Source organism: Microcebus murinus, chromosome 3 (assembly GCF_040939455.1).
Source record: "Microcebus murinus isolate Inina chromosome 3, M.murinus_Inina_mat1.0, whole genome shotgun sequence".
NCBI lineage: Eukaryota > Metazoa > Chordata > Mammalia > Primates > Cheirogaleidae > Microcebus > Microcebus murinus.
Window position 1 is genome coordinate 114077526 of NC_134106.1, and position 23295 is coordinate 114100820.

General features: G+C 41.8%; 1 protein-coding gene across 2 annotated transcripts in view; it reads right to left on the bottom strand.

Annotated features, from left to right (window-relative positions):
* The window catches only part of RBM47 (RNA binding motif protein 47), a 167824-nt gene that overhangs the window by 10543 nt on the left and 133986 nt on the right, over positions 1-23295 (bottom strand). For both annotated transcript variants that reach the window (XM_012753922.3, XM_012753913.3), the window contains exons 3-4: positions 22008-22126; positions 1052-2343 (exon numbers count right to left, since the gene is read on the bottom strand). In XM_012753922.3, the coding sequence (XP_012609376.2) occupies positions 1052-2165 (1114 nt within the window). In that variant the 5' untranslated portion in view covers positions 2166-2343; positions 22008-22126. The remainder of the gene's footprint in view (positions 1-1051; positions 2344-22007; positions 22127-23295) is intronic.

Here is a 23295-nt window from a genome sequence, read left to right on the forward strand (position 1 = left end):
CCAGGTCTAAGTTGCAGGTGGCTCCATCTTTAATGGGCTTGTAAATACATTTCCAACATCCTATTTCAGCCTAGATTTGCATCCTAATTACCATGTTTCCCTGAAAATAAGACAGGGTCTTATATTTACTTTTCCTCAAGAAGACAACCTAGAGCTTCTCTTTCAGGGGATGTGTTGTTTCTTTTTAAGCACGGTACAACCATCTACATTTATTCAAATATAGTTAAGTCGTCTTCTTCTGGAACATCATCATCACTCTCCAAACCCCAAATTCCATCCTGAATTTCTTGCTACTCTATTTCCTTTAGAACCATTGGCCCCAATCTCTCATGTGGAGCAACAGAGCTCTCACGGGGCAGATGAGAAGGGCTGCTCGTCTTCTTTACCGCTCCGCCTCGGAATGCAGGGGCTGTGCAGACACGCTGCGTAGCCACGCCCGTCACTAGGCCTTATTTCCGGGTAGGGCTTCTATTGCTCCAGTGCTTAGAAATCCTGCTAGGGCTTATTTTATAGGGAGGTCTTATTTTGGTGGAAACATGGTGTATCTGCATAGTGCAAGAGTTCCTTGGTGCAAAATCACCAGGTCAGCTCCTAAGACTATATTTGCAATTTCAGCAAAGACATTCATAGACTGTAATAAAGTTAGATCTGGAAGGGGATCTGCTAGGCTACCTTCCACGTTTTGTGCTTGAGAAAACAGGCCAAGGGATGTTAAAGTGACTGACTAAAGCCACAAACCCAGTTAACCAAAGAGCAGGACCCAGACCTAGGCATCTTATTTTCCTGTGTAATGCTTCGTCTCATTACACCCTAATCAGCGATTATAAAAAACAAAACCAAAACACATCGCCCCCACTTTAAGACTTAATATCACAAGCAGGTTTTAAGCTAAGCGCCAAGAGACTGGCCGACCAGCCCCGAATCTGGCAGCCCCGGCAAGGCAGAAAGCAGGAGCTTGCACAGCCGTGGTTTGCCGTTCGCCAGGACCGCCTGTCCCCGCAGTGCTGCGGGGTAACGGCCGCGCCAGCGCGCGAGCCGGCGGGCCACTCACCTCGCACGAAGTAGTCGCGGTTGGGCCCGACCAGCGCGCTGTAGGGGTAGCCGTAGTAGGCCAGCGCGTACGGGTCGCAGGAGTACACGTAGCCGGGCGCCGCCTCGGCCGCGCCGCCGCCCTTGGCCGCCTTCTGGTAGCGCGAGTACTGCTCCTTGTCCACCGGCTTGGCCAGCGTGACCTCCAGGCACGAGCCCTCCAGCTCCGTGCCGTTGAGGCTGCGCATGGCGCGCACGGCGTCCTCGCGGCTGGCGAAGTGCACGAAGGCGTAGTCGCGGATCTTCTTGACGCGCTCCACGCAGCCCGGGTTGAACTGGCCGAAGCTCTTGCGGATGGTGTCCTCGCTGGTCTCGATCATGAGGTTGCGCACGTAGAGGATCTTCACGGTCTCCATCACGTCCTCGTCCACGTCGATCTCGGGCTCGGCCCAGTCCACGGCGATCTGGTGGCCCCACAGCTGGATGCGGCCGGGCATGAGCTTGCGGCGCGCCATGGCGGCGGCGCGGTGGCTCTCGTACTCCACGAAGGCGAAGCCGCGGTTCTTCATCTTGTCGGCCGCGCTGGCGTACACGATCACGTCGAGCACGCCCTCCGTGACCTTGGCCACCTCCTCCAGGATCTCCTCGCGCTTCTTCGTCTTGGGGATGCCGCCGATGAAGAGGCGGCAGTTGTCCACGCTGCAGCACACGCCGAGCAGGCGGCCCGGGCGGATCTCGTGGTTGTTGAGCTCGCGCACGGCGCGCTTGGCCTCCAGCTTGTGGCAGTAGGTGACGAAGGCGTAGCCGCGGTTCTTGCCGTCGAAGTCCATCATGAGGCGCAGCTCGTAGATGCGGCCCACCGCCTCGAACACGGGCACCAGCTCGTCCTCGTACACGTCGCGCGGGATCTTGCCCACGAAGACCTCGCAGCCGCGCTGCGGCCGCGGGCCCTCCCAGCCGGGCGGCGGGCCGCCGTACTTGCGCTGCCCGTTCTCCTGCGCCAGGCTGTAGCCCGTGCGCGCCATCAGCGCCCGCAGCGCCGCCTCGTTGGGCGCGCCCGCCACGCCCTCGGGCGCCGGGGGGCGCGCGGCCGCCGCGTCGCCGCTCGGGGCTGCGCCGGAGTCCTCTGCGGTCATGGCGCGCGGCTCCGGGACCGGCAGGCGCGGGCGGCAGCTGCGCAGGCGACGCCCTGTTCTCGCCCCGCGGGCGCTCCGCACCGGCCGGCTAGCTGGGACGGGATGGCGCGTCCTGGAGATGCGGCAGACCTAAACTAATCCAGGAGTCACGTTGTCTTGCAGCGAAAACCAGAAGTGACTGTGGGAAAAAAACAAAACCAGAATGAGCAAGTATTTCCGCTTCATGGGTGCCCCAACAGCATTGAAGTCCCGGAGAACCTGCTGTCCTCGTTGGTGAAAGCCCATGCTCTTGCAGCAAATGGCAAGATCCTTTGCTTAACGCCTGCACTGTCAACTGAGGTTGATGTCCCTTGGTTACATAGCATTTTACAGGCCTCATTGATTTCTTTGAACACAGCCTTTTTCTTTTTTTTCTTTTTTGAGACAGAGTCTCGCTTTGTCGCCCAGGCTAGAGTGAGTGCCGTGGCGTCAGCCTAGCTCACAGCAACCTCAAACTCCTGGGCTCAAGCGATCCTCCTGCCTCAGCCTCCCAAGTAGCTGGGACTACAGGCATGCCACCATGCCCGGCTAATTTTTTCTATATGTATTAGTTGGCCAATTAATTTCTTTCTATTTATAGTAGAGACGGGGTCTCGCTCAGGCTGGTTTCGAACTCCTGACCTCCAGCAATCCCCCCCCCTCGGCCTCCCAGAATGCTAGGATTACAGGCGTGAGCCACCGCGCCCGGCCAGCCTTTTTCTATTCTATTTATTTTAAGGCAGTCTTTTTCAGTATAGAAATGGAACTACAGCAATGTGTTTATAAGGAAGACTTTAAATTATTAAAGGAGGTTTTTTTTTTTTTTTTTTTTTAGACAGAGTCTCACTCTGTTGCCAGGGCTAGAGTGCCGTGGTGTCAGCCTAGCTCACAGCAACCTCAAACTCCTGGGCTCAAGCAATCCTACTGCCTCAGCCTCCCGAGTAGCTGGGACTACAAGCATGCACCACCATGCCCGGCTAATTTTTTCTATATATTTTTAGTTGGTCGATTAATTTCTTTCTATTTTTAGTAGAGACGGATCTCGCTGAAGCTGGTTTCGAACTTCTGACCTTGAGGAATCCGCTGGACTTCGCCTCCCAGAGTGCTAGGATTACAGGCCTGAGCCACTGCACCCCCCCCAAGGAGGTGTTATATAAGATAAATACAGAGCTGTGTACTGAAGCTTTTTACAAGGAAGAAATGGAATGTCACACTGCCACAGACTTGGTCTGGGAACTATAGAAAATCTGATTTTTACGGTGTCGTTCAGGCAAAATTTTTGGTATGAAGAAGCATTAATGGTTTTGGAATCAGTCTACGAAGAGCTAGATTGACTTCAGACTGAGAGACTTGGGAAGCTACATCTATCTACGTGGTAAACTACACGTAGTTTTCAGAGAACTGTCACTTGCATTCTTAATCTTCTTAACTTACATATGTGGTAAATGGTGTATGATCATCAGTCCCAATTTGCCCATGTCGAAATAGGCTTAGAGAGCTTGAGAAAATGGCCCCATTTCAGGCAAGTGTCATTTTGTGAGAGGACTTGGTTCCAAGTCTTCTGGCTCCAGATTCTGTGTTCTTTCTTCTAAACCAGTGCTGTGCAATAGAATTTTCTGCAATGCTGGAAAAGCTGCCACCTGGCCACAGGTGGCTACTGAGCACTTGAAATGGGGCTAATGTGAGTGCAGAACTGAATTTTAAATTTTATTTAATTTTAATTAGTTTAAAATTAAATAGCCACACTTAGCAGTGAAGGTCTGAACTGTGCCATCTCACTCATACAGCACGGGCTCTGTGGAAATGATCCTAAACGATACACTGAGACCATCGCCAAATGCTGCAGGCTACGCTTTTGTAATGAAAGGCTCTGATTGGCCTTTTAAAAAATGAAGTCTACTTCATTTTTTGGACTATAAAGTATTAAATTATATAGAAAAATTAAGAAAAATAAACAAGAAATCATCCTTAATTCTGTTATGAAAGCCATTTTTTTTGGAGGGGGAGGGGGTGGAGCTTGGCTTTTTACAAATATACCTCCTGCTACTTTATTTTGTAAGTATTCTTCCATGTTCTTAAAACTCTTTGTAAAAACATCATTTTTTAAATGGCTGCATAAGGGTTCATCAGTTAATTAGAACCAGAAGCATTATTCATTTTTAAAATTTTAGTACCAGGAATTGAATACAAGACTATTAAGGGAATTTTCAAGGAGAATTAAGGTGAGTTTGATCACCTAAAGAAAAAAAACAACAACAACTATAACGATATAAAACAAATCTGAGGTATTTATTTGCCAGATGGCCAAGACAGTCTTGTTTTTGCTGTGACATGAAGAGGTGCAGTTCAGTTTGGGGCCAGCATGTGGCCTTTGGAGCCAACCACGTGGCTGTGTGTCCCAGCTCTGACAGTTCCTAGGTGTGTGATCTGGAGGAGAGATGATAGGCTGCTCTGTGCCTCAGTTTCCCTGCCTGTAAAATGGGAATGATGATCATAGTATTAACCTCATTAAATTTAGAGGAATAAGTATTAACACACAAAGCACTTTGAACTGTGCCTGTAACATTGTAAATGCTCAAGAAATGTCAGTTAATATCTTTCAACCAAATCTTTGAGCAAAACTTCCAACCAATTCTTTCCATAAGACCAATTCTTTTCCATTCTTATAAAAATTTCTGATGGATGTGGCTTCTATTCTTATTTTTTGTTTTCTTTGCTATTCAAGTACTTGGAAACTAGTTTGACAACATCTCCAGTTATCATAAAGTTTATTTCTAGTATAAACTTAAAATGAGACACTAGTTCCTGTATTTTCAAGTTGTAAAAGAAACTTCAATATCAGATTTGAACATGAAGATCTTTCCCGCCTTACAAATGGAAGATAAGGATGTATTTTTAAGAAGACTATTTGTACAAAACACACATACATTTATAATCTGTAACCCGGGAAGGAAATGTCAGGTACCTATGTAAAATGAGGCCAACCTAAGATTTTAAGAACTTATGGCTCTGCTGAGACAGGTGGAGTTGACTTTTTATTTTCCTAATTGTACTTTGAAGCTACTGTTTTACACAAAAACAGTCTAATGGTCAGTCTGTTTCCAATGCCAATAATTTAATCAAAAATTCTGTTTGCTTTCAGTCTGAAATCTGCTGATGCCAGTAACATAATTGTCTCTTTAAGACTTCAGAATAAGACTCTGAAGTGCCTCTAACAACTCACACCTTGTTAAAATTGTCAGAAGTGAAACCTTGGGTCCATCGCCATACCAAAGATATGGTGGACAGCCCTCAGTGAGGGTTTCCCGGGCTGTCGCCTCTTCTGCTATCTCATCTGTCTTGTTGCTGGTGTGCTATCCTGAACCTTGTTTGGCACCAGTGTTTCTGTATGTGATTTCTGAATCTGCAGAAGCCGGTCTCTCAGGTCCCCGACAGGGTACAATTCATTAGCTCTGCACTCAGAGGCCCCACGTTTCTTTTCTAAGCTAGCTGTGTATTGGACATTGTGTGCAAGGTGACAGTCCATTTCACCTTGCCAGTCCCCACCGCTGTAGTTGCTGCCTATGCCCTTTTTCACCTGATAGTCTGCACCTTCCATCTAAAACATCATCCCAATTCAACAGGAAGTAGCTCGATGACTACGTCAACCCTCCTCCTGTAGATATGGGAGATAAAACTGACAGTGGGGAATATGTAACAGAAAATGGCCTGAAAAAAGGGTAAAATGTTTTATGTCTCTTTAAAATCCCCTCACCCTTTCTGAGAACTAAAACTACATCCCTGCCTCAGGCCAGTGGTCAGAGGAGAAGGAGAGTGTCCTTTTGTTTTCTTTTTTTTGAGACAGAGTCTCGCTTTGTTGCCCAGGCTAGAGTGAGTGGCGTCAGCCTAGCTCACAGCAACCTCAAACTCCTGGGCTCAAGCGATCCTCCTGCCTCAGCCTCCCAAGTAGCTGGGACTACAGCCATGTGCCACCATGCCCGGCTAATTTTTTCTATATAAATTAGTTGGCCAATTAATTTCTTTCTATTTATAGTAGAGACGGGGTCTCGCTCTTGCTCAGGCTGGTTTCGAACTCCTGATCTTGAGCAATCTACCCGCCTCGGCCTCCCAGAGTGCTAGTATTACAGGCCTGAGCCACCACGCCTGGCCTAGAGTGTCCTTTGTTCTTTGTGCCACAGGAGATGGCTCAAGGAAATTGCCCGGGTGGAGGTCACGAGATTGTTTTAGCCAAAGATGGATTATGGGATTAATCAGAACCTTTAAAAGCTCTGTAATTCAGCTCTGAGGGAGGATGTTGCTACTTTGAGGCAGGAGTCTGCCAACCTCCTCATTGGCTGGCAAATTAATAAAATGTCCTTCACCTCAAAACAAAAATAAAAACCAAACAAAATAATTATAGTTTATTTCTTATATCAATCAGCCAAGAAAAGCCCTGTACTTTCCTGTGCTTTCACCATCTCAAATAAACAAACCATGTTAGTAGTGACCCTATTTCCCTTTTTTCTTTGGCCACTAGGAAGTTCAGAATTGACTATTTCATCCCAATTTTAGTAATTGTAGGGGACATTACAATACACTTTCATGTTCATCTACTTTGGGCTATAGATTCATTTTTTTTTTTTTTTTTTAGTTTTCTTCTATATTCTCAGTGCGTGAATCAAGCTATTTATAGAATATTATTCATCTTATTGTTTACCTGTTCTTAGAAGCCATCTCACATCATTTTATGGCTAGTAGAGGAAGAAATTAATATATGCATCCATATATATTTATAGCTAATTTGCACCAGATATTATTAATACAATATCCAAATTTCCAAATTTATTGGGACTTTTGTACTAACTACAAATATTGCTTAAAAAACAAGTGAAAAGTACAATGAGATACTACTTCACACTCATTAGGACGGCTATCATAAAAACAATAACTGCAAAAAATAGAAAATAAACCTTGGCAAGGATGTGTGGAGAAGTTGTAACCCTCATGCAATGCTGGTAAGAATGTAAAGTGGTGTAGCAACTGTAGAAAACAGTATAATGGTTCCATTAAAAAAAATTATGGGAGGCCGAGGCGGGCGGATTGCTCAAGGTCAGGAGTTCAAAACCAGCCTGAGCAAGAGCGAGACCCCGTCTCTACTATAAATAGAAAGAAATTAATTGGCCAACTTATATATATAAAAAATTAGCCGGGCATGGTGGCGCATGCCTGTAGTCCCAGCTACTCGGGAGGCTGAGGCAGCAGGATTGCTTGAGCCCTGGAGTTTGAGGTTGCTGTGAGCTAGGCTGACGCCACGGCACTCACTCTAGCCTGGACAACAAAGCGAGACTCTGTCTCAAAAAAAAAAAAAAAAAGAAGAAAAAATTAAACATAAATTTACTGCATGATCCAGCAATTCCATTTCTGAGTATACACCCAAAAGACTCAAATGGATATTTGTACCCCAATGTTTGTAGCAATAGCCAAAAGATGGAAACAGCCCAAATGCCCATCAATGGATTATGATAAACAAAATGTTATATATGTATAACAGAATATTATTCAGCCTTCAATAAAATTCTGATACATGCCACAACATAGAAGAACTTTAAAGACGTTAAGCTAAGTGAGATAAGCCAGGCACTACAGGACAGATGCTGCATGATTCCACTTCTATGAACGACCCAGAGGAGTTAAATTATCAGGCAGAAGGTGCAGTAGTGGTTGCCTCGGGCTGGGGGAAGTTAGTGTTTAGTGAGTGTGGAGTTTCAGCCGGTGATAAAACAGTCTGGACATGGGTGGTGGCTGCACAACAATGTGAATGTACTTAATGCCACTGAACTGCACACTTAAAAATGATGAAACTGGTAAGTTTTACCACAGTAAAAGAAAAATTCTTTTAAAAAGGTGAGAAGGTTCAGAGATGCAAAAATGACGAAAATAAGAGTCAATAAAGTTAGGATTTCATTAGTGTCCATTAAATGGTACACTGAGTCAGGCAAACACATTCAAGAAAATCTTCCAGTCTATTCTCTCTACCGTCATGTCTAACATACATTGTTAAATAAGCTCTATGGTGTGCTGCTGGTTGAGTTCTTGAGGCCAAAGGCTTAGATATATTAAAAGATAAATAATGGCCCGGGCGACATGGCTCATGCCTATAATCCTGGCATTTTGGGAGGCCAAGGCAGGAGCATTGCTTGAGCCCAGGAGTGTGAGATTATAGGAGTTAGAGACCAGCGTGAGCAACATAGCAAGATCCCATCTCTACAAAAAATAGAAAAATAAGCCAGATATGGTGGCGCATGCCTGTAGTCCCAGCTACTCAGGAGGCTGAGGCAGGAGGATCACTTGAGCCCAGGAGTGTGAGATTATAGTGAGCTATGATGATGCCACTGCACTTTAGCCAGGGCGACACAGTGAGACTCTGTCTTCAGGGAAAAAAATGAGAGAAATGAGTTACTGATTAATTTAATGCTCTGAAAAGGGCAACGATACAGCTAATAGTGCCCTTCTCTTAGAGACATGATGAAATGCGTATTACAATTATATGTGCTTTAGACCAGAGACGGCAAAGTACGGTCATGGGCCAAATGTGGCCTGCCATCTGTTTTTATAAATACAGTTTTATTGAAACACAACCAAATCCTTTTTAAAAAATGTATTACTTATGGCTGCTATTTTACTACTATGGCAGAGTTAAACGGTTAAGATACAGATAGCATGGCCCACATAGCCTCAGACATTTGCTATCTGGCTGTCAACCCTGGACTAGGAAATGTGCAGAACACATCTATGGGGCAAAGTAACCTAGATTCTGTTTGTAAAGTACAACAGTTACCTTTCCTTCTTTTGCCCATGCTGAGCAATAACTTCATTTCAGGACCAATTTTTTTTTTTTTTTTTTTTTTGAGACAGAGTTTCACTGTGTTGCCTGGGCTAGAGTGCTGTGGCGTCAGCCTAGCTCACAGCAACCTCCAACTCCTGGGCTCAAACGATCCTCCTGCCTCAGCCTCCCAAGTAGCTGGGACTACAGGCATGCGCCACCATGCCCGGCTAATTTTTTCTATATTTTAGTTGGCCCATTAATTTCTTTCTATTTTTAAAAGAGACGGGTCTCACTCTTGCTCAGGCTGGTTTCGAACTCCTGACCTTGAGCAATCCACCCGCCTCGGCCTCCCAGAGTGCTAGGATTACAGCATGAGCCACCGCACCCGGTCCAGGACCAATTTTTAAATTCTAACATTTAGAGAACAGTCTTCTTGGGCTGCCTGTTTCTCCTCATTCTAAGCTGAATTTCATTCAACTCCAATGGTCAAACTTATGAGACCTGGAAGAAGAAATATCTAGTGAAGGTTGTTGGTTCAGCCCCTGACATATGTGAAAGGTAATTTTCTGAGATTCCAAAAGAGACGCAACCAAAAGAGACAGAACCTAGCACTAAGAGATCAAGGAATGCAGGCATAAGAAATGTGAACTTGAAAACAGGCAGGCGGTTACCCCAGCCAAGTTTAAACCAGTCAGTACGAGAATTCTAGTCTGTGAGTCGTGGTGGAGACTGGCGTACTGGAGGCCCCCAGACTCCATCCCCAGAAGGGAGGCTGTCGGCAGGATCCTCCACGGGTGGTGTGCCTCAGGCACCAGGCCCGTCTCCCACCTGGCCCTGAACCTTAGGGCCAGAGGTGCTTCCGGAAAGACCTGAAGAGACTCGCCACACTGGATGCAAAAGGTCCCACTATCCGTGTGAAGGCCAAAAACCCTGAGGTAGGACCCTCCCAACACACAGCTAGCGATCCTGGCACACACTCAAATGTGTCAGCCTTCCCCAAAGCCTATTGGCATTAAATAAACATGGCACTATATTTGAGACAAATCATTTACTCATAGTTTGCCTATAAAACAAACATAGAAAAATATACTTGAAAGTCAGGCTATTATTAGTCTGAACTATTAGCTAGAGTTTTTGTTTGCTTTAGGTCAAGTTTGAACTTGTTGGGTTAAAATAAAATTTCAGGGCAAACTCAGATGTAGAGTAGAAATGATCAAGGATTTGAATGCCCTTTTTAGTACTGGTTCAGAGTAGCTTTCATTAGGATTTTAACTTTGAACTGGGAAGTTTTAGAGGGCAAGGGATACCACTGTACTCCTGGGAAATATTTCCAGTGTTTATAAACTCATCTTGATCTAGGAAAAAAACATGAGTTTACTCCAGAATTATTTTTCAGACTACAAGTTAACTTTGGTTCATAGCTCTTGGAGCGTGTGTGTGTTTGAGATGAATATGCAATTTGGAATTCTTGGAAAGTTTTATTTGCAGATCAACTGAAAAATAGCAATTTACAAATATACTTGGGGAAACTGTCTTCCAACAACTAGCTGGAATTTAATTCAGCAACAGGTCTTAGAATGTCTTTATCCAAGAGGTAATTCTATCTCTGTTTGGGTTAGATTTCTATTTTGATGTTCCTCATTCATACCATAAAATTTTGTCTTTTCTAATAGTTACCTCTTAAGCATGACCTAAAACACAAAATGTACAGATACAATAAAATACATACGATAGTTATTATGAGTAAGGACCCTGGAGTCAAAGAAATATGAATTCAAATCATGACTACACCACTTATTAGCTGTGTCCCCTGCCTGAGGCCAATCACCTTGGTTCCATTTCCACAGCTCTAGGTTGGATCTAGTAATAGCAGCTGTTTCTGAGGATCGATTCCAGTGTTAAATGACACATGGCAATGTCTGGCACACAATGTGTTAAAAAAAAGGTCAGCAACTATTAGGATTATTACTTTAAAGAATGTCACCTAAAGGCCATAATTCAAGTTTTAGAGGTGTTTGTCACAAAAGTTGAGAATAACTTTATGGTTTACAGAAAAATTATTTTATAAAGGAAGACATTGTCCCACAACAGGAGGTAAGAAAAAAAAAGGGGGGGGGGAAGACTAGCTTCTGCAAAAAGTTTCCAAGATTTGGCCTTACCCTGAGCATTTCATCTTACTGCCCTGGTCCAAGTTAGCACCACCCAGTAAAGCAAACATTAGAGAGCAACCCCAGCCTCTGGCACCTCAGAGTTTGACAGTGTAAAAGGAATTCTGGGGAAAATGGAGGCGGAGCCCTAAACTTACATAAGCTAAAGACTGAAACACTGGTGTCTTGATCTGCCCCTTACTGCCAAGGCTATCAAGACGGAAAAATGTGTGACATTTTGCAAGGGTCTAGGTAGATGTCTCTAGGATATACCACACTATACTTACTTAATTTGGTTGAAACCCTATCAGTTTAATTTTTCAAACCAAACTACTACCACTATACAGCTCTGTCAGACTGAGTCTGTCGCCTAACTGATTTTTCATCACAGGCAAACTGTCAGGCCTGAGTCACACAAACAACACTTGTGGCATCAGTCTAAGGATCTACCAAAGTTTCAAAGTGTCTTATTTAAATTCAGAACTCGCTGCTTCATGGACACAAGAGAAGTGATGAAAATCTGGTTTTTAAGACTTGGACCATTCTCGAATGGCATTACTGGTTTCTTCAATAATGTAATAACCCTCACTTAAGAGTCATACTTTTTTTTTCTTTTTTAAAGACACATTGTGAGCAATCACTTAAAATGTGCTCACGGCACACAGTCAATTTGCCGTTACTGAAGTTAGCCTCGCTGCCGCTACCGCATGTGCGTTCACTCATTCGCTTGCTCATTCAAACACTAACTGAGCACTGGCTGCATGCCAGGCTGTGGTAGGTGTTTGGGGAAACAGTGGTAACTACTACACAGACCTTGGAGTTCACAGTCCAACAAAGGTAGACAAAGAAGGAGGGAGAGGAGAGATAGCAGAAGAACACCATGAGCAAAGATGAATATTTACAAAAATGCTGGAATAGTCCAGAATGGCTGACATGTCGGAGGCAGGTACGGGGCAGAAAAGGAGGCAAAAAAAGAGATGAAGCCAGATTGTGAAGGGTCTACATCTCACACTTTCTGTGGTAGACAATAGAGAGCCATGAAGCCAGAGCCGTGTCTAGAAAGGATAGGTTGAGTCCTCAGTGAAAGAATAAACAGCTTTTGCACGACAGAGTTATCCAGAGGAATATAAACAATTTCACTAATGCATTCATGAACTATTCTGTTACGCAAGCAGGAGGTGTGAGTAGGAGAGTGTGAGGTGTGAGTAAGGGGATGGGAGACCCAAAACCCAAGAGGCACAAAATAAACCTGAAGGTTCTGTACCTAGTCAACCTTAGTCTAAAATGTGCTAGGTCAAATCTACTGTTTCTTGTAAATGTCCTCTTTTCATAATACATATTGCTACTGCCATTATTTTTTCTAAGTCTTTCTTCTACATGTAGAATGTAAATTCCAAGAAAGCAGAGTCCATGCCTCTTCTTGGTCGCCACAGGGTCCTCAAAACTGGGCACTTAAAAGACAATAAATATTTATGAAACAAATAAATGGATTTTGATTTCCTTCTTAGTAACCTAATCAATAACAATAAATATTTACAGATCACTTATTTTTGTGCTGAGCACTGTGCTAGAATCAATGGCAGCGGGATGGGGATGGGAACATACAAAGCCACATAAGATTGTTCAACCCTGAGAGGTCACACACATTCTTTCAACAAACCTTTACTGAATGCCCAAACTAGGACACTAGCTTAGCAAAGTGTGCAGGCAACAGCAGACATGAGTCAAAACAGACTGTAAGGAATGAATGATCCAGCTATAACATGTAGGCTGAAAGTCCGCAAATTTCTGGTTTAATTATATTCAGAGATAAATGGAAACTATCCAAGAGTAGAAGCTCTACTTATCCTCTTACACTTAGAATCATGTTATCATATACCATATTATTGCAAATATAATACACAGGGATGTCGTACAATGAATTAAAATGATGAAAATCAACCTCCATTTTATTGAGCATCTTTATGAGTGAGACATTCTGCTGATTGCCATCATTTAGCGCCATCAGAGAATTTCAGAGAAGGATCCTGTTCCCACGGCATGTCTAGTATTTCTACAAAAGTGGCTGTAGAGTGCATTTCACGTATGTGCTGAGAACAGAGCAGTGCTGAAAGAAGAGATGACTTAAACGCAACCCTCCCTAGCGGGAAGGAGATGGATCAGAATAATCTCCGAAAGAGCTTCCTTAATGTAGGCGCAGACGTGGAGGCTGGCTGGTGGAGTGGAGGAAACTCAAGCGCAGACCCGCAGGCGGGTGGTGGAACTGTGCCTCTCCCTGCCAGCCCTTGCTCTTCTCAGCTTTCGAAGAGTTCTGCCAACTGTCCCCTGGCCTACTTTTGGCACTTTGTAAGGTAGTTAACATATTCAAATGGTATTTTTAGACTTAAAGATATACTGAATTAAATTCTTAAAGAGAAACACTAGGGACTATGCGAAGGACTAGAATTCGCATAGTCCGGGCGTCTGAGTGAGGATGTGGGACTAGGAAAGGCAGTGTCCACACCCGTCTGGGACAAGACCACCCAGCTCCTACCCTGGCTCCACCGCCTGAGAACAGATGCCACCGCACAAGTCACTTTTTATCTCCCTAAGCCTTGGTTTCACCATCTATAAAATGCTGACAGTGTTATCAGTGACAATGTTGGGAGGACAAAATAAGACAATGCATATATGGCACTTAGAACAGCACCTGCTACAGTACATGCTCAGAACTCTTTATCATTATTATTAAATTAATTAATATTTTGGTTGGTTAAAACTGTAGATAAGGGTCGTGTCTTTGTAGACAACTATATAGTCGCAGTTTAGAACCACAAATTATCTGCCTGACAATATAATTTTAAAAAGTAAAATGTAAAGAGCCTGAGGGAATTTACTTCCAAATTTTTAGAAGAAACTGAAAGGGAATTTATATAAGTAATACCGTCTATATTTATGTGGGAAGGTGCTTTAAGAAATCGTACTTGTGAAATGTGTGGTTATAATGATGCGTTTTTAAAACGAATGATTATGCAAAAAGCTAACACTATATTCTCTTTTGTATTTTGCTAATTGTGTTAAGTATTATGTTCTTTTCATCACTACTTAGTGCTCCTGTGTGAGAGCTTTGTGTCCACCCACTGCATGTAATAGGTCCTAAATATTAACTGCATTAAAGTCATGGATGCGAGCTTAAGAAAGAAACCCTGGCATAATACTCTCAGAAAAACTTTCTGCGCCAGCATTTGAATATATAAACTGGCAGTTTGACGGCTGATTTTTTTTTTATTATGAAAATAATCTTTAATTGCAAAGGGATTCATAATAGACTTTCTTTAGAGGGGAAATTCGTGTCATTTAGAATATGATTCAAGTTATTAAAAATTGTTATATATGTGTATATATATTTATCTTTCCTGTACATACCATTGCTATATAACTATATATACCTACGATACCATGTAAAAGTATCAGTACCATTTTCTTGATGGAGAAACCAAGAAGGATGATCATGTGCTTGGCTCAAAATCACAATTACATAATGGTAAATCTGGGATTATAATTTAGTAAAAATGCCTTATCTTTGGAGTGATACTCTATAATTTAACTTCTTCTGACAGTAGTGTCATTTTATATTCAAACCCAAACCAAACACAGACAGTCCAAATATAGTATTCAGCTATATATGATTTTTTAAAAATTCAAAATGTGTGTGTGAAGGGTATTTTTCATTTGTTAATTTTTTTTTAATTATTTTTGTAAGAAATGGGGTCTCCCTATGTTGTCCATGTTGGTCTCAAACTCCTGGTCTCAAGTGATCCTCCTACCTCAGCTCCCCGAGTACTGGGACTGCAGTTGTGAGCCACCATGCCCAGCTCATGTTAAATTTCTTGAATACATGCCAAAATGGATTTAGAAAGTGAATTTTTCCAAATATAAGCTTAGGTGGTCATTATGATGGTTTGTAAATGTTGTTCTTTTCCTCCTAATTTTAAACTATACTGCAAGTAGTAGTTATATAGTAACAGTATAGGCTATTACTGCTGTGTCATTGTACATGAGTACATGCCCTACAGGGTATGTTCTATTATTGCCTTCTGGTGGTATGTCAAACAGTAGTATCTAAGAATGTCTACCTTCATCTAACATCACCTGAAAAAATAAAATAAAGAAAAACAAATAAAAATGAATAAAAAACAAAACAAAACAATGTTATATACTCGGGAGGCTGAGGCAGCAGGATTGCTTGAGCCCAGGAGTTTGAGGTTGCTGTGAGCTAAGTTGACACCACAACACTCTAGCCTCGCCAACAGAGTGAGAATGTCATAGGTCTCTTTGTAAGAAAATGCGAAATTGCCTGTCCTGAAACAAAGGCTCTGAAATAGAGTGACATAGTCAAACATTAGCTTCAGTTTTAGATATGACCGGATTTTATTTGGTTAGGGTTAGTCATTTCAGTTGCAACTATGAAACAATATCTGCTACCAAAGGAAAAAAAAAACCAGATCCTGTTTAATATCCTGATGGCCCTGTAGCTCATTGACCAATATCTCAAGGCAGTGGTCACAGTGAGACCGTGTTTGCCCAAGAACTTGCTCAACGTTGAATAAACCACGGGTTACTCTCTCTAGAAATGTTTAAGTTGAATGGTGGTATTTTTGAAGTTAAAAATATTTTCAAATACTATAACAATATTTTATGAAAATATAACTATAGTAGGCTTTTTGTGAGAAAAATTTAAAAAGGAAGTGAACTTTCTAGTGGGAGATGACTAAGATGATACACATTAAACTAATCCAGAAAATATCTTCTTTTTCATTGATTAAATGGTTAAATGTTGTTCTTCCTTTCTCTTGCTTTCTAGCTCCATTTTTTCCTCTGGTGATATTTGGATTTTTCTATTTTTTTGGTATATAGTAAGAAACAAAAAATGATACCTTAATGAATAGGTTCTTCTAGCAAAAGTATAGCTAAGGTTAAACCCTAATGCCCAATAGCTTAATTCTTTACTATAAAATCTTGGAAAAGAAAGAAAGAAACATGAATCCATCGTTATGAGGAGGAACCTGAGTCATCCTGTGGGAGGTGTTTGTGAATATCGTGAGCTGTTTGATCAGTTTCATTTGTTTTTAAGTCCTTTTAAAGGACTGTATTAGAAATGGAACTATCTGAGAGAGGTCCTTTAACAACAGAAAAAGTAAAATTCATTTTCTATTCTGAAGTGATTTTAGATATCTTAGGCTATTTTCATTTCCTTCTATACTATTTGAAATGTCTTTAAAAAATTAAAACAATATGGTTTATACCCTTTTTTCATTAGCCACAATTGAAGCTTCTCAAAGGCAGAAACCTTATTTTATCCAGGGAATCTTATTTGGTATTCAGTGTGTAGCACTGAATGAAAGAATGTTTGAAAAAAGGAATGAATGAATGATTAATGAATGAGTATAATTGTCTTTTATAAGAAACACAGTAGGACAAATCTACAAAAAGAATTTTATTATCATATATAACTACCACTAAATTGCTCTGGACATGTTTTTCATTGATCCATTGATATAGTAAATTATATGGTCTGCCTGCATCTAGAACCGTGTATGATAGTCATACCAAGTATTGCCTGGTGGTATGTCTGCAAAAGGAGCCCATCAGTGAAAGGATGGGCCAGCTCAGGAAGGAAACTGGTGTTTCTAATACAGAAGCAGAGGCCATGTCAACTGAAAAAGCCACACCAGACCCTACTGGACTGTACTGAATGCCAATGTCAATACCCCAAGAGCCTTTTTGGTAAAGCAGGTACTGGTCAGGTGGTTATAAAATTTCCATCATTTTTTTTTTGTTCTTTTGCCTTAGCTGATATACTTAGCTTCTGTTATACTATCTCAGGAATAGGGTAGAGATTTTTTTTTTTTTTTCCATGAGGAAACAGGCGCATATATTAGGCCTGAACATGAAGGCAGTTTTTAATTGCATTTTTATTTTAAGGTAGTTTGAGAGGCTGAGAATTACAGTGTTTGAGCTCATGCATACTGGAGCTGGACTACTTGAGTTTAATACTACTTAACAGCTGTGTGACTTTCGAAGAGTGACTTAATCTCCCAAACCTCAGTTCACTCAACTGGAAAATGGGAATGGTAAAAATAACCATATTTAGGGTTGTTACAGATATGGCATCAGACAATATGTACTATATTATTATAAGCATTCAGAGCATCTTAAACAGGGGCACTTAGTAAACACTCATACTTGTTACTAGGATAATTGATCTTTAACTTTAATCTAATAATTTAAAGATGAATTCTCTATGTGCTTAATTTTCATGAGGGATGAAGATTCTCTAATTTAAACTATAGAAAAATCATCCACTGAATATGGTGCATTTGCCTTGTGTGGCCACCTGTGAAAAGGCTACCCGTGAGGAAGGTATTGGCATGGGGACAGGGTCCCCTTCTCCCTGGGGTGACTCTGCCCCTGGGCAGCCCTCCGCTGTGCAGAGTGGGTCTTGATGAGTTGGAAGTAGGTCACAAGTCAGTCTGATCCCACCTATAATACAGCTACACAAACACGTACGTATGAAATCTAAGGTTCCCAGTCCACTGACGCCACTCACATCTCTCCTTCCACGTTCCACCAGAGTGCGCGGCACCAGGAGGGCAGCCTGTGCCGCGGGCAGGAAAGAGCTGGAGACTCGCACAGAAAGTCTGGATCTAGTGGGAAATATCCCCTACACACACCATGTCTTCCCTCTGGATTCACCTTTCCTTTGCCCTCTCTTACTTTCTCTCTTCCTCCCTCCCTCCCTCCCTCCCTTCCGTTTTTTTCCTTCTTTCTTTCTGAAAAATCTTTTCTTTTTCTTATTAATATTTTTCCCTCACTCACCTCAAATTCTCATGTAATATCTTTGGTTTTTCAATGTAATTACCTTGGTTAATAAATACCCAAGAATAACATGTAAGAATGGAGCAGTGATACTGTCTGATTAGCTGCTTGCTTGAATCCTTGTTTTTATTTAAAAAAAAGAGAAAAAAAAAAAGAAACCCAAAACATTTTTAAATGAGTATTCCCCAGTTAAATAAAATGTAGCAATATATGGTTTTAAAACTAGGAAAGGGAAGAGAGTTACTTAAATGCTAAACTTTTATATAAATAATCTGAGGTAGACTTTGCAGATATTTGGAAAAAACAAAGTTGCTCTATTTACTTCTAAGGAAAGTTACTTACAAAAAGGAGCAGGAAGAGAGGGAGGAGAGAACCAGTTTTCCTAGTCTCTATAATAAAACTAGGCAGTTAAAGTTAGTTGGAAGTCATTAAAAGTTACTTAGAAAGCAGAACTATATTAATTAAGAAACTCATGAAATATGCACTTAAATTAAGAATGGAAAACAGAAAACACACATCCAGAGTTTTACCGAACCTAGAGTGTTTAAAATGAATGCTCAAGCTCAAATGTTAGGAAACTTAAGATTTTCTAGGTATATCAAACTCCTGTGGCCTCTGTTACAGGAGTTTAATTACTGTTCATGTCTTATGTACTCTGTACTTTCACTGTGTGCACTTGGAGTTAATATTTCAGTAGAAAAACTAACATACCAATAAAAATGCCCCTGACTTGAGCTAATCATTTATTCCTAGTCTCAAAGAGAAATACTGGATATTCTTTGAGTTAATAAAGTGTGAAATGACTTTAATGCTTCAAGGGAAACAGTATACCAGTCTTGCAAACTGTTTTCAGAAGGCATGGCCTATCTTATACCGTTCTGCGTCAGAAATTGACTCAGTTATTTCCTCTTTCTCCAAATCCCCTTTTATGGCAAACAGAAAGTGAGGACCTACAGCAGCTAGGACAGCTGAGGACCTAAACCAGTCCCCGTGAAACCAGGAGAGGGCTGGGCAGGCCATGGTTTGTTTCATAGGTCCTGAAGTCAGATTTTAAACGGACTTTTTTTTTTTTTTTTTCAGACAGAGTCTCACTCTGTCGCCCAGGCTAGAGTGCCGTGGCGTCAGCCTAGCTCACAGCAACCTCAAACTCCTGGGCTCAAGCAATCCTCCCACCTCAGCCTCCCAAGTAGCTGGGACTACAGGCATGAGCCACCATGCCCGGCTAATTTTTTCTATATATATTAGTTGGCCAATTAGTGTCTTTCTATTTTTAGTAGAGACGGGGTCTCGCTCTTGCTCAGGCTGGTCTTGAACTCCTGACCTTGAGCGATCCTCCCGCCTCGGCCTCCCAGAGTGCTAGGATTACAAGTGGGAGCCACTGCGCCTGGCTAGATTTTAATGGATTTAACATCAATTTATTTGGAATTAATACACCTAACTGCCAGCAGCAAGCACTGTAATGTCGAGAGTCTGACTGAGAACCTGCCCTCGCGGAGCAGCTGGCACTGCCTGTGCTGGGGAGGCGTGGCCGCGCCCTCCCGAGGTGAGGACATCGGGCCCCAGGTAAGGCGGCTGACACAGCAGGGGCTTTCTTCTTACTTCTCAAGCTTCTGCAAAGGACGTCTAGCTAGACCTTCATATTTCATATTTTAAGTACAGCCAGGCTCTGTCCACAATAAAACAGGGATAGGACAACTGTTTTGGAAACATGGCCCCTAATTGTGGCTGATCTAGTTTTGTTTCTTAAAGCAGCATGAAGAGAGATTTATTTTTGTACAATGTTTTTATCTACTGTAGCCCACAGTTCAAACCACATTTTTGTGTCCTCTCTCCTTTCCTGGGCTGCCAAGTACATACACCACACACCCCTGTAAGACACGCAGCACCCCTGCCTTCTAGTCTAAAACACTGCCCACCTCTGCTGCTTTCCTCAAAACTCTCGCTGACCCCAGGAAGCCCCTCGCTGCCATGACCCAGCTGCGGGAGCCAGCAGCTCCCCCGACGCCCGCTGCATTTCACCTGTCTGCTGGAAACCACCTAAGCCTACACCAGGAAGAAAAATAATTCAGAACAAATTTTGGGTGCAAATATTTGTGTGGTTTGGTTACCTAGCTGACACAGGCCTTTACTGAGACTTGGTGGGAATGAAAAGCACGTATTTAAAGGCATCCTGGCTTTACCTTACACTAAGTATAAAAATTAACCCCAAAGGGCTCAAAGACCTAAATGTAAGAGCTCAAACTATAAAAATCTTAGAAGAAAATCTTAAGGAAAAGTTTCACAATATTAGATTTGGTAATGATTTCCTGGATGACACCGAAAGCTATAGGCAACATAAGAAAAAATAAATTAAACTTCATCAAACTTAAAAACTTTTGGCTGGGCAGGTGGCTCACGCCTGTAATCCTAGCACTCTGGGAGGCCGAGGAAGGAAGATCTCTCAAGGACAGGAGTTCAAAACCAGACTGAGCAAGACCAAGATCCTGTCTCTACTAAAAAAATAGAAATTAACTGGACAACTAAAAAAAAAAATTATATATATATATAAAATAAATAAGAAAAATAAAAAAATAAAAACTTTTGTTTATCAAAGGACACTGTCAAGAGAGTAAAAAGGCAACCCATAGCATAAGAGAAAATATTTGCAAATCTTATATTAGACAAAGGATTAATATCCAGACTATATAAAGAACTCCTACAGGCTGGGTGCGGTGGTTCACGCCTGTAATCCTAGCACTCTGGGAGTGCAAGGCAGGCAGATTGCTCAAGGTCAGGAGTTCGAAACTAGCCTGAGCAAGAGTGAGACCCTGTTTCTACTATAAATAGAAAGAAATTAATTGGCCAACTAATATATATATATATATAGAAAAAATTAGCCAGGCATGGTGGCGCATGCCTGTAGTTCCAGCTACTCAGGAGGCTGAGGCAGGAGGATCCCTTGAGCCCAGGAGTTTGAGGTTGTTGTGAGCTAGGCTGATGCCACAGCACTGTAGCCCGGGGGGGGGGGGGGGGTGGGGAGGAAACTCCTACAATGACAACCAAAAAAAGCAAACAACTCAATTTAAAATGGGGCAAAGGACTTAGACATTTCTCCAGAGAAGATATACAGATGCCCAATAAGAACATGAACAGAGGCTCAACATCATTAACCATTAAGAAAACACAAATCAAAGGCACAAAGAGAAACCACTTCACATGCATTATAATTTAGGCAATTATCAAAAAAACAAAACAAGTGTTAATGAGAATGTGGAGAAATTGAAACCCTTGGGCACTGTTGGTCAGAATGTAAAATGGCACAGCCGCTAGGGAAAACAATATGGTGGTACTTAAAAAAAAAAAATTAAAAAACAGAAACACCACATGAGCCAGCAATTCTACTACTGGGTATATATCCAAAAGAACTGAAAGCAAAACTCAAACAGACATTTGTACACCAATGCTTATAGCAATATTATTCACAATACCTAAAAAATGCAAACAGGCCCATGTCCATTGATGGATGAATGCAATGCATTGGACTGTTATGAACTGGAGAGTCAGACATGACAGTCATTTTTATCTTATATGACAGGTGAGGAAATAGAAACTTAGAGAGGGTATGAGGATTGCTCAAAAACATGAAATACTATCACACTAAATCCTAGTCTGGCTTATGCAAAGAAGCCTTCTTTGTGTCCCACACATTGAAAGTTTGATTGAAATACTATTGACCTCTTTTTTGGAGGGTTAAGAGGCAGATTTGTAAGCAACATTTTGTGTGTCTTAACTCCTGAGATGTTCACCTGCATATAGCAGTTGTTTTCCTTTTAGGCTACAAAGATGTAAAGTGTACAAAAAGTAAAGATTTATGTTGTTAAGTTCCAAATGACTGAACATGTTGTATATACCACTAATGCCCTATATGCACACCAGGTACATATTGTCTAAGCAGCAGCTATCTTAGTTGATAGGAATGAACATTTACATTTTTCCTTAAGTGGAAAAGAAAAGATCTCAGGAGAGGTTACTCACCAAAAACTACCAATTTGATTTGTCTCGTCCTTTGTAAGACGCAGGAGTATACAGGCAAATTCAGGCAGCTTGCTTTGGATTTCTCTGTTCAGTTTTTAGAGTTCCCTTTGTGCCAAATCCTAAGGAGTAAAAAAAAAAAATAATAATAATAGTAGTAGAAATGTTTTCTACTTCAATATAATTTTCATATGTGCATTAGAAATTAGAGGGCCATTTTTTTCAGAAAATGAAATACCATTACTCTAATTATCATGTTCTCTACAAACTAAGAAATGCAAGCCTTCATCCTATTCTAGAAGAAACGTAATAGTAATAAGAAAATGGCCAATTTCTTTTACTTGTTGTATTTTTCCCTCCACCTTTTTTGAGCATGCATGACTTCAAGATGGACATAATGTTTAGGAAGGAATAGAGATGTAGCCTATATTTTATTCTTATGAACCCACATAAAAAAAGAAGTAGTGCCTTTTGTGGAGATGATAATATTTAGGTCATGGGCCTCCCCAGCCTATCTGGGGGCTTATGCTACACATCACTAACAATTCATCACACTCATCCTATAGATTTCAGAGAGGGTCCCCAAAACCACTGAAACAAGTATTCCAGCTATCCACTAACAATCAGAGTTGGTATGAAAGAGATTTACTAATCTGCCCTAAAATGTAGAGTTTAGACTCTTTTTTGAGGATGTTCTCTGCATGGAGAGACCTATGCAAAATATGGTTTGGGATTCCAGGATAATCTTAAAATCATGATAGGCCAGGCGTGGTGGCTCAGGCCTAGCACTCTGGGAGGCTGAGATGGGCACATAGTTTGAGCTCAGGAGTTCGAGATCAGCCTGAGGAAGAGCGAGACCTCATCTCTACTAAAAGTAGAAAGAAATTAATTGGCCAACTAATAATATATAAAATAAAAAAATTTAAATAAAAAAAGTCATGATAGGCCGGGCGTGGTGGTTCACGCCTGTAATCCTAGCACTCTGGGAGGCCGAGGCAGGCGGATTGCTCGAGGTCAGGAGTTCGAAACCAGCCTGAGCAAGAGCGAAACCCCGTCTCTACTATAAATATAAAGAAATTAATTGGCCAAGTAATATATATAGAAAAAATTAGCCTGGTAGGTGGCACATGCCTGTATTCCAGCTACTCGGGAGGCTGAGGCAGGAGGACTGCTTGAGCCCGGGAGTCTGAGGTTGCTGCGAGCCTGGCTGATGCCAGGGCACTTACTCTAGCCTGGGCAACAAAGTGAGACTCTGTCTCCAAAAAAAAAAAAAAAAAGTCACGATATAGAA